This window comes from Sinohyriopsis cumingii, chromosome 18 (genome assembly GCF_028554795.1).
Source record: "Sinohyriopsis cumingii isolate HCF-2022 chromosome 18, ASM2855479v2, whole genome shotgun sequence".
NCBI classification, from domain to species: domain Eukaryota; kingdom Metazoa; phylum Mollusca; class Bivalvia; order Unionida; family Unionidae; genus Sinohyriopsis; species Sinohyriopsis cumingii.
Window position 1 is genome coordinate 100,189,520 of NC_142978.1, and position 12,739 is coordinate 100,202,258.

General features: G+C 34.2%; 1 protein-coding gene across 3 annotated transcripts in view; it reads left to right on the plus strand.

The window, feature by feature from the left end:
• LOC149777586 (proline-serine-threonine phosphatase-interacting protein 2-like) overlaps positions 1-12,739 on the plus strand; it is a 71,292-nt gene that overhangs the window by 44,855 nt on the left and 13,698 nt on the right. For 2 of the 3 annotated variants that reach the window (XM_089942209.1, XM_089942210.1), the window contains exons 11-12: positions 1,609-1,776; positions 5,986-6,083. In XM_089942209.1, coding sequence (XP_089798335.1) covers positions 1,609-1,776; positions 5,986-6,083 — 266 coding nt within the window. The remainder of the gene's footprint in view (positions 1-1,608; positions 1,777-5,985; positions 6,084-12,739) is intronic. The other variant, XM_089942211.1, reaches the window with a different exon arrangement.

Below are 12,739 nucleotides of genomic sequence, written 5' to 3' on the forward strand. Positions count from 1 at the left end.
TAGCAGCATCAAAGTGCAGATGAATACAAACCCCCAGACATGAAAAAAAATACACTATGTTTAGGCAAATATTGTTTTTAAATCAGTCATCGGTACAGTGTTGCTGATGCTGGAGTATTCAGTTTATTTTTCCGCAAAGGAGTACTATAACCTTACAAGTACATGAGCAGTTTGGACAAGTTTACTGATACTCAGATTGATGCGTTGCCTTTATTGCTGTCTTGATGTGTTATTTCCACCTTGTGTCAATGAACATGCTAACAATGCCTGGTCTGTGTTACATTGCCTTTGTGACTATCATCATTTGTATTTATAGACAGATGTGTTGTTACTTGCGGTGTGTTTAATTCTTTGCACATACTACAAACATCACATTGAGATAAGCTATTCTATATTGTACATTATCCATTGGAATAGTTACACCGCATGTTTGACACTCCATCACAGCAGTACAAAAACAAAAATATCATTTCTAAGCTGAGGACACTTCAACTTAATCTTCAGGTATGTCTGACTGGTGAGTAACAAGATGGACTCTATGAGATCCAGGTTCTCAGATACCCACACAAACATTGCACTTTATTTTAAACCTCCAACTATTATATCTATTACATTAGTTGAAAAAAATGAATTACCTTTGGGGGAAAAAATCATATTTAAAAAGAAAATCCTAGCCCTACCCCATTAAATTAAATGGTTAGACTCTAATGACATTTGCATCACCCTCAAACCTCCCACTAACTACTGAGAACATTGAGAACTTCATCTACTCAAGACATTATTTCATATTCCACTGTCCAATGGATATTAAAGGCTGTGAGGTGATGATATTTGATAATACAAAGGGACTGATCATTTATTTTATCCAGATGGGAGGATAATTGTTTGAAAAATTTCCAGACCCTAACAAGCTTGAAAACAATGTTCTTGCTCTAATTTGTAGAAAAATTTACAAATTATATTTATTATATTAGTTAAAAAATTAGTTGAGGTTTTAAAAAAATCTTGACTGTCAATGAAATTCAGTAATTTTAACTAGTTTTTGAAAACAGGCTTTTCTTTACAAACATACTTTTGCTTCTGTTGGAAGTTTTTTTTTCTCAGTGCAGAAAACACTACAGTCAGTCCAGATTTGTATATACACACAAAAAGTTTTGGACATCTGTGCATGAAAGACTACATGCAATTTTGTTATGGTTAGGTTATGGACATCTGTGCATGAAAGACTATGCAATTTTGTTATGGTTAGGTTATGGACATCTGTGCATGAAAGACTATGCAATTTTGTCATGGTTAAGTTATGGACATCTGTACATGAAAGGCTATATGCAATTTTGTTATGGTTAGGTTATGGACATCTGTGCATGAAAGGCTATATGCAATTTTGTTATGGTTAGGTTATGGACATCTGTGCATGAAAGACTATGCAATTTTGTCATGGTTAAGTTATGGACATAAGTACATGAAAGGCTATATGCAATTTTGTCATGGTTAAGTTATGGACATCTGTACATGAAAGGCTATATGCAATTTTGTTATGGTTAGGTTATGGACATATGTACATGAAAGACTCTATGCAATTTTGTCATGGTTAGGTTTTTGTTTTAGAAAAGATTGAGTACGAGAATTACTACAACAGGTCTACTGAAAAAAAGAACAATCAGCCGAGGCCACAACAGACACAATCGAAACCTAGCACACTTCCAGAACAAACATCGAGAACTACCACGATCAGCAACCGTCCTCCACAACCTCTTTCTCCTCTAAAGAAACCTGGTACAAGTATCTTGCTTCTAAATTTAATGATCTTCCTTCCAGTATATACATATTCTATATGATACTGATATTTCACCTATATTGTTTATAAAAAGTTGAAATAGAGAGACATCCATTTGGTAAAGGTGTGATGTCTTGGACTAATAGCCACATACCTCACACTGAAGTGCAATCACTCAATGTTTATTGAAAATTCCAAAGACAGCTAAGCAATCTTATTCCAAGCCATATGCAAATCATTATGTAAGTTTTATACTTATTGTTTCAGGTTTATTTGAAAAGTTAAGAAATTATAGAACATAATTATTTTTAACACAAATTTCTTGATTAAAAAAACTGTGTCGATTAAGAAGTTTATCAGTCATTGAAGTTAAAGTTGTTGTATAAATAAATGCCATGTTACTAACTTTGTTATTGGTGTGTGATTTGCTTATTCCTGACACGACATTCATAATGAAATTGTGGAATATACATTTAATTAATCCCCTATATTTAATGATCTTTGATGTCACCATTGATATTAGTTTGCAAATCATTTCATCCCGCCCATCTTAATTTATGCATCAGTGATCTGCACTGGCAATGGTTTCAAGAATGTATGCATACCATCTTTATGTAAATGTCTCTTTAGCAACTGAATCTTGAATAACATTATAAGTATCTTCAGACGGTTTGTAGTAACCATTGTAGCTCAATGTGGAAATATTAATAGATTTCAGTAAATGTAACCATTGTAGCTCAATGTGGAAATATTAATAGATTTCAGTAAATGTAACCATTGTAGCTCAATGTGGAAATATTAATAGATTTCAGTAAATGTAACCATTGTAGCTCAATGTGGAAATATTAATAGATTTCAGTAAATGTAACCATTGGAGCTCTATGTGGGAATATTAATAGATTTCAGTAAATGTAACCATTGTAGCTCAATGTGGAAATATTAATAGATTTCAGTAAATGTAACCATTGTAGCTCAATGTGGAAATATTAATAGATTTCAGTAAATGTAACCATTGTAGCTCAATGTGGAAATATTAATAGATTTCAGTAAATGTAACCATTGTAGCTCAATGTGGAAATATTAATAGATTTCAGTAGATGTAACCATTGGAGCTCTATGTGGAAATATTAATAGATTTCAGTAAATGTAACCATTGTAGCTCAGTGTGGGAATATTAATAGATTTCAGTAAATGTAACCATTGTAGCTCAATGTGGAAATATTAATAGATTTCAGTAGATGTAACCATTGTAGCTCAATGTGGAAATATTAATAGATTTCAGTAGATGTAACCATTGGAGCTCAATGTGGAAATATTAATAGATTTCAGTAAATGTAACCATTGGAGCTCAATGTGGAAATATTAATAGATTTCAGTAAATGTAACCATTGGAGCTCTATGTGGGAATATTAATAGATTTCAGAAAACATAACCATTGTGGTTCTATGTGGGAATATTAATAGATTTCATTAACTGTAATTGTAGTGGCTCTGTGTGGGATTATTAATAGATTTCAGTAAATGTAACCATTGTGGTTCTATGTTGGAATATTAATAGATTTCAGCAAATGTAACCATTGTGGCTCTATATGGGAATATTAATAAATTTTAGTAAATATAACTATTGTGGCTCTATGTGGGAATATTAATAGATTTCAGTAAATGTAACCATTATGGCTCTCTATGGGAATATTAATAGATTTCACTAAATGTAACCATTGTGGATCTATGTGGGAATATTAATATATTTCAGTAAATGTAACCATTGTAGTTCTGTGTGGGAATATTATTAGATTGCAGTAAATGTAACCATTGTGGCTCTGTGTGGGAATATTAATAAATTTCATGAAATTTTAAACATTTTGGCTCTGTATGGGAATATTACTAGATTTCAGTAAATGTAACCGTTGTGGTTCTATGTGGGAATATTAATAGATTTCATTAACTGTAATTGTAGTGGCTCTGTGTGAGAATATTACTAGATTTCAGTAAATGTAACCATTGTGGTTCTATGTGGGAATATTAATAGATTTCAGTAAATGTAACCGTTGTGGCTCTATGTGGGAATATTATTTCAGTAAATGTAACTATTGTGGCTCTATGTGGGAATATTATTTCAGTAAATGTAACTATTGTGGCTCTATGTGGAAATATTAATAGATTGCAGTAAATGTAACCATTGTGGCTCTTATTAAATGTAAACATTGTGGCTCTATGTGGGAATATTAATCAATTTCAGTAAATGTAACCATTGTGGCACTATGTGGGAATATTAATAGATTTCAGAAAACATAACCATTGTGGTTCTATGTGGGAATATTAATATCTTTCGTTAGATGTAAACATTGTGGCTGTATATGGGAATATTAATAGATTTCAGTAAATGTAACCATTGTGGCTCTATGTAGAAATATTAATAGATTTCAGTAAATGTAACTGTTGTGGCTCTATGTGGGAATACTTTTAGAATTCAGTAAATGTAACCATTGTGACTCTATGTGGGAATATTAATAGATTTCATTAAATGTAACCATTGTGGCTCTTATTAAATGTAACCATCGTGGCTCTATGTGGGAATATTAATCAATTTCAGTAATCTAACCACTGTGGCACTATGTGGGAATATTAATAGATTTCAGAAAACATAACCATTGTGGTTCTATGTGGGAATATTAATATCTTTCATTAGATGTAAACACTGTGGCTCTATGTGGGAATATTAATAGATTTCAGTAAATGTAACCATTGTGGCTCTGTGTGGGAATATTAATAGATTTCAGTAAATGTAACTGTTGTGGCTCTATGTGGGAATATTAATAAATTTCAGTAAATGTAACCACTGTGGCTCTATGTGGGAATACTTTTAGAATTCAGCAAATGTAACCATTGTGGCTCTGTTTGGGAATATTAATAGATTTCAGTAAATGTAATTGGTGTGTCTCTGTATGGGAATATTAATAGATTTCGGTAAATGTAACCATTGAGGATCTATGTGGGAATATTAATAGATTTCAGTAAATGTAACCATTGTGGCTCTATGTGGGAATATTAATAGATTTCAGTACATGTATCCATTGTGGCTCTATATGGGAATATTAATAGATTTCAGTAAATGTAATTGTGTGTCTCTGTATGGGAATATTAATAGATTTCAGTAAATGTAATCATTGTGGATCTATGTGGGAATATTAAGAGATTTCAGTAAATGTAACCATTGTGGCTCTATGTAGGAATATTAATAGATTTCAGTATATGTATCCATTGTGGCTCTATATGGGAATATTAATAGATTTCAGTAAATGTTACCATTGTGGTTCTATGTGGGAATATTAATAGATTTCATTAACTGTAATTGTAGTGGCTCTGTGTGAGAATATTACTAGATTTCAGTAAATGTAACCATTGTGGTTCTATGTGGGAATATTAATAGATTTCGGTAAATGTAACTGTTGTGGCTCTATGTGGGAATATTATTTCAGTAAATGTAACTATTGTGGCTCTATGTGGGAATATTAATAGATTTCATTAAATACAATTGTTGTCACTCTATGTTGGAATAGTAATAGATTTCAGTAAATGTAACTGTTGTGGCTCTATATGAAAATATTAATAGATTTCAGTAAATGTAACAGTTGTGGCTCTATGTGGGAATATTAACAGATTTCAATAGATATAACCATTCTGGCTCTATTTAGGAATATTAATAGATTTCAGTAAATGTAACTGTTGTGGCTCTATGTGGGAATATTAATAGATTCAGTAAATATAACCATTCTGGCTCTGTGGAAATATTAATATCTTTTAGTAGATGTAAACATTGTGGCTCTAATTGTGAATATTAATAGATTTCAGTAAATGTAACCATTGTGGCTCTATGTAGGAATATTAACAGATTTCAGTAAATGTAACTGTTGTGACTCTGTGGGGGAATATTAATAGATTTCAGTAAATGTAACCATTGTGGCTCTATGTGGGAATATTAATATATTTCAGTAAATGTAACTGTTGTGACTCTGTGGGGGAATAAGGTTATTTGTTTTCAAAATAATACAGCTAATAATACAAACTGAGTTAGATTGGAACAGAGCATGACCTATGGCCCCAAATAGCTTATAAGTATTGATTATGATAACTGATGAAAGAGTTAACCAGAACAACCTTGGACCACCATTCCAATGCCTCATTATTATGCTCTTGTTTCTCTTTCAGAAGGAGATTATGCCGATATTGAATCCCCATATGCCACTGTCGATCCAGTGCCTCCAAGTAAACGAATTATGACTGCTGTTTGTACTTATCTGCCTATGGTATTAGCTTTTCTTCAAACTAACCAGATGGCATCATATTCCTTGAATTTCCCAGTATTGGGGCCTAGCATACTAGGGGAACTGGAAACTCCACTGAGCTCCCATTTATCATCCTTTCTCTCTCATTTGACATGGAGATGAAGTTGCCAAAATCATCCAAAAAGTTACCCATGCCCTCAGGATATAAGTCCCAGGTGTATTTATCTAAATTCCAGGTGTACTTATCTAAATTCCAGGTGTGCTTATCTGAGGTTCAGGTGTATATACTTTACCTTGGTTAAAGGTTGTATTTAGTTGTAACATTGATCTAATGAAAGAAACATAGGCCTTCTTAAAATTGAAATAATTAATTGGAATTAAATTGATATGAAAGGAAAAACCATTTTCCCATTCTGATATATTTTTGTTTAATTTATGAATGATAGAAACCAATGTCTTATTTGAACTCACTTGTGATATGTGATCTCAGATTTAAAACTCTATTAATGGAAAATCATACTTAAGTGATTTCTAAAATTAAATCAAGAGCAATTATTTTTAAAGTTTAAAATGTTCAACTATCACATAGTTTTCAAAATACATTGCTCAAAAGATTGAAGTATAATACACAAATGCACTCCTGCATCATTTGTGAATAAAATGATGAATTAATCAGTTTTGTCAATGATGAAATAAGTGATGTGGTCTGATTTACAAAATATTGTCCTTAAAATGCCTATCTTGCCCTCAAAGATATATCTGTGGTTCCTTTGATGTCAGGTTGTAATTGCCATCATTTGGATATCCAAAGGGAGATAATATGTAGTGGCTTCATTAAGGAGTTTCCTATCCCTGTGTATGTCCCCAGCCAGTATGGACTGCAAGAAAATTAGTACATAAATCTAAATCATGAACTGATATCAAATACAGCTACCTCAGGAAAAATGAATAATCTAATTTTAAAGTTTTCTTCAAAATAATGAAAACATTAAAGTTCAGTAACATCCATGCTGTCAAGATTTCAAATCAGTTTCGAAGTGCACAATCGCACTACTGATATTTTGGAACAAAAACAAAAGAAATAAACAACAGGTTATCTAGTGTTATATGGACCTCTTGTCTGCTTTGTCCCAATGACTATATTATTGATGTCCACTTTGTCCCGATGACTGTAATACTGATGTCTGCTTTGTCCCGATGACTATATTATTGATCAGGAACATTTTAGAGCAATAAAGTTATCACTCTTTGTGAATGAAATTAAAATGAAAATAGAATTGAGAAAGATGCAGTATTTAATAATATTCAGGGAATATGAAGCCGCCATTTGCATTTTTAATTTCTTGTCTGAATTCATTTCCTGATAACATTGATGTTAGGAAGAAGCATTTGATACCTCTTGAATCCAGCAGTTACAGAAGGACAAAAAACGTTCATCTTTCCAATTGATATACGAAAAGATAAATACTTTTACCAATCTTTTTATTACTCTTCCTTATCACCACTAGGTGGCTACAGTTGTTTACTCAGGTTTAGCTTTTGCTTGATGCAACATGCATGATATTTATCTCTTACCTCACACCAAATCAAAATTAATCTTGTTGTTTATGGACATTGCATTTGTAAAAAAATGGTCTAGTATCGAGGTAATGATGCAGTCATTATTTTGCAAAATATTTTTGTGAATTTGTCGCAGTTCTTTTTCTGACCTTGTGCTCCAACACAGTCACATTTGCTGCTTGTTGTTGGCTGTTATTTGGCACATGCTTCTCAATGAGGTCATGCGTGATAGATGTCTCAATGGCATCATGCATGATAGATGTCTCAATGAGGTCATGCATGATAGATGTCTCAATGAGGTCATGCATGATAGATGTCTCAATGAGGTCATGCATGATAGATGTCTCAGTGAGGTCATGCATGATAGATGTCTCAATGGCATCATGCATGATAGATGTCTCAATGAGGTCATGCATGATAGATGTCTCAATGAGGTCATGCATGATAGATGTCTCAATGAGGTCATGCATGATAGATGTCTCAATGAGGTCATGCATGATAGATGTCTCAGTGAGGTCATGCATGATAGATGTCTCAATGACATCATGCATGATAGATGTCTCAGTGAGGTCATGCATGATAGATGTCTCAATGTCATGCATGATATATGTCTCAATGAGGTCATGCATGATAGATGTCTCAATGAGGTCATGCATGATAGATGTCTCAGTGAGATCATGCATGATAGATGTCTCAATGGCATCATGCATGATAGATGTCTCAATGAGGTCATGCATGACGGATGTCTCAATGAGGTCATGCATGATAGATGTCTCAATGAGGTCATGCATGATAGATGTCTCAATGGCAAAAAATCTTAATCGACATCAAACTGCAGTATGCGCAAAGTGTTAAGAAAAAATTTTGCCCATGGTTTTGCCAGAATGCTTGAAGAAATGGGTCAATGACAGATACCAATAATAGCTTTGAGTTAAAGGAAGAGTGTCCTCCCTTATTTTGGCAGTCCAGTGCATGTAAGTCTACCTGCATGTCTGAGCTTGGTCATACAGCCTGTAAGCCCAGACGCATGGGACATTTTTTCAAATGTGAAGTATACTTTTTGCTATCCATACAGGCCTGTAATGCCATTTTCGCCACTGACCAGCCACTCCAACTGTCCATCCAGCAGTAGTTCACAATCATAGAGTGGGAATCTGTCATTTTAGTGAGCTGTGCTTTAGACTGGCTGGCTGCACCATAGTATGTGGAGCTATACAGTGATCCACTTAGCTGATCTGCATGTTTTGCCATACCAGACAAATAAACCAGACAGTCCCTGAGTCAGCCATCCAGCCAACAACTGTGTACTCCACCCAGCTGGCAATCGGTCCATCAATCCAGTGAATAACTGAGCTGACCAGCCAACACACTATCCATCAATTCATACAAACTGTGCTGCTTGCCTGGCCTCCAATCCAACCTTTGAATCAATTCTTTACGGCTAACTCATTGGTGGATACCAAACAGTACATCAGTAGCAGTGGAGGATACAAGACCCTGTCTGTTGTCTCAAGCACTACTTTAAGTACACCGAATAATGTCATGCAGAACAATGTCTGGTTTCTTCCGGTGAAAGTCATGAAAGAAGATATAACTTCACAATTACAATGGTTATAGATGAAGTGGGTAATACATTCCTCATACTCTGAAATCTCAGAAGATCGGAGTTCAGCTGATGCATCAAGAGCAATATCTGCAAGTCTTGCATTTTAATCTGATAAGCTGTTCTGTTGCATGAACTTTCAATCATCTTGAAGTTGTAACTCCATTATCTAGCTAATAGCAGAGACAAGACTGGAGTCTGATGGGTCCAGTGGCTGCAGCCCTAATAGCCACAATGCCCAGTTGATGTCAAAACAATTTTCTCATGGGCATGGGTTTAGTGCCTTTACTGAATTTTTTCCAGTAAGAAGAATGCATTATTTTCTTTTATCCATTTATGTTCATTGATTAGGTGACCACTAGCTGTGCTGCTCTCATTTTAGTAGAGCAGGTTGTCCTTCATGTAGGGAATCCAACTATTCTTCCCACTAAGGATGCCTTTGTTAGATGCAGGATGCTCAGCATTTCCTCCTCCTGTTACATATTCATTAACATTAATATGTTCAGGAGGTCTATATTAATATGTTCAGGGAGTCTATTCAAAGAATTTTGTAAATTCTAAATTATGTTTCTCCTAGAATACTTACCCAGTTACAATAAAAACCCTCCTAAACCTCCCCGCAAATGCAAGTTTCCTTGTTGAGGTATCGCTCAAATAAAATCTGAGTAAACTGCTGCCACCTAGCAGTGACAAGGGGAGGTAATTGAAAAGGTTGGGAAAAGTTTCTTCCCTTTGTCTAAGGTGTATCAATGGGAAACAGGAAAACATTTTATCTTTGCATGGTTGCTGACTTCGAGAGGTAGCATAAATTCTTCCCTGACATTAACCTGAACTAGTAAGTATAGAAATATAGAACGTTCTCATGAAAGCTGCATTTATTGACATATGTACTTTGACGTTGACTTCTGAAAATATAATGATACAAGTTAACAAATTATAAACAAAAATACCCACTAAACAGTTTGTCCAAAATATTTGTATGATGAGCCCCTATGAGGAAAGTGTTTTGGCTCTCAACCAATTTTGCTTCTTCTTGGTTTTTTAACTAACTGCTGCAGAAGGACTATAATTTAAGATAAAGATGATTATTTAAAAGTCTTCATATTTATGCCGAAAGAACTACATGTAAATTACCAGCTGAGTGCTGATCAGAGTTTGGTTCTGGTGATGGTTTCAGAAGGAAAACAGTTTTGTTAAATAGTCATTGGTTGACCATTTTACGATGGTTATGGTGTGTGACATCATTGCTGCAATGAAACTGTTGTTGTTGTTGTAGGGTTTAACACCATTTTTCATGGCGGCAAGTATTAATGGTGAAGGAAGAACACGGGAAAACCTCGGAAAGAACCACCAACCCACGAGAAGCTACTGGCAAGCTTTCTCACATACCCACATTAGCTGAATCAGAGACTCGAACCCACGCAGACAAAGGTGAGATGGCAGTGATCCGTAATGGAGAGTGCTTTAGACCACTCGGCCACTCGGGGCCCCGCAATGAAGCTGTAATTGTTGGGGTACTAGTACTAATGACCAAAGGGATTTTAATGTGGGGAAAAAGTATAATATATAGCAGTACCAATATCAGGTTTCTAACTAGTAATATGTGGGGCGTGTGAATATGGAAATTTCAAAGGCAGATGTAAGGGAAGCAATTATAAATCTGGGTAACTATGTCAGCATCATAGAAGCTAATGTAAGTTGGGTGTGAGAACACATCAACAGCAAGTTAAGTTTTTGTGTTTTAGGAAGGCTTTGACAAATCTGGTTAAACAGGTCAGCATCATGGCATATCTTAATAACTGCATCATATTCCTGCTGTTTCAGCACCATTTAGTTATGGTATGATCTGGGGGAAGGGAGCTGTCATTCGTCTAGAAATGGTTAGCGAATCATATTTTGTATGTGGGCAAAGTGTGTGGGATTAGGATAGATACAAGATATTGTGTGGAGTAGAGAAAGCAGAAGGCAGAAGGACACAAAGCAGAAAGAAAAGCAGAAGGAGGGCAGAGAAAGAAAAAGGGATAGTAGAGATAAGATGTAAGAATCAGACAGATATATACAAGATGGGGAGTTAAGAGAAAAGATACCTAATGGACACAATTCAGTGATAGATATTCTAAGTCGACAAATATAGTGAGAAACAATGTAGATAAACATTAGTGTAAAATTTGGAGAGGTGGACAGAACTAGTGTGTATTCTGGATATAAACAGTAGATTATAATATGACCTAGTATTTAATTAGTATACCACTGGTCCCTGCCTCACCCCAAAGTCAACAGAAAGACCAAATAGGGTAGACAGACTGCACATAATGGGTTAGAGTGTCATCAGTTTGATCAAAAAGATGTGGTGACAAAGCTTCACCAAGTTTATTCAAATAATCTGAATTCATTCAAGATTGCAGATAAAACGTGTTCATACTGTTTCTGCTATACTGTTTCGCTCATGAAGAAAACCGAGTTTTTCGTTGTGTAACTCTTGGTCAAAAGAGACTTTGATCCAAGCATCAAACAAACCAAACAGTAAGTTAGTTTATGTACATGAATACAGGTACACACAGTTCTCATTACACAAAATGATCCAAACAAATGGTAGGAATAAAAATATTTAGTTATCTACTGTATATACTTGCATATAAGACAGATCCGACTGCACAGACCCAGATCTGCCATTCAACAATGAACCTGCAGATCTGGGTCTCTGCAACTTGCTAAGAGTTGTCAGTAAAACAAACAGCATATATCCTGATCTCCAAGTGCATTATGTGACAGCAGGTCAGGATCTGTGTTGTTTGCAGGTATATGTGGTAGATACTTAGAAAAGTGGGAAGTTTTAACAATTGTCTCAGAGCAGCGTTTTGAGAAAATGCAGCTTACATTTTTGAGCGTTCTAATTTCACATTATTTTTTTTAAAAAATTTATATAATGGCTGATGGTGGCTTTTTTACTTTGCTATCAATATAATTAATAAACACAAAAACCATACTTAGAACTTGTATTTACAATAGCAATGTTTTTAGGATGAGACAATGAGTCTTATCATATATACACAGTATATTTAATATCATATATACACTGTATATTTCATATATATACACTGTATATTTGATATCATATATACACTGTATATTTCATATCATATATATGCTGTATATTTCATATCATATATACACTGTATATTTGATATCCTATATACACTGTATATTTCATATCCTATATACACTGCATATGTCATATCATATATACACTGTATATTTCATGAAGAATTAATGGATTTACGATTCCAACAATGAATTAAATAGCCAGAGCATATATATAGTTTTTTGTTGTTGCCAAAGTTCAGAATGGAATATCCATAAAAAATGAAAAAAATGTAATATTTTTAAATCAGGACTTATTTGTATGACACTTGTGGTCTTGATATGTCATACTGAAAAGTAATCATTGGTTGTTGCAGAGAAGATGAATGTAGAATCTGTTTCTCCTCAAGACAATGTCGTAGCAAAATGTTTC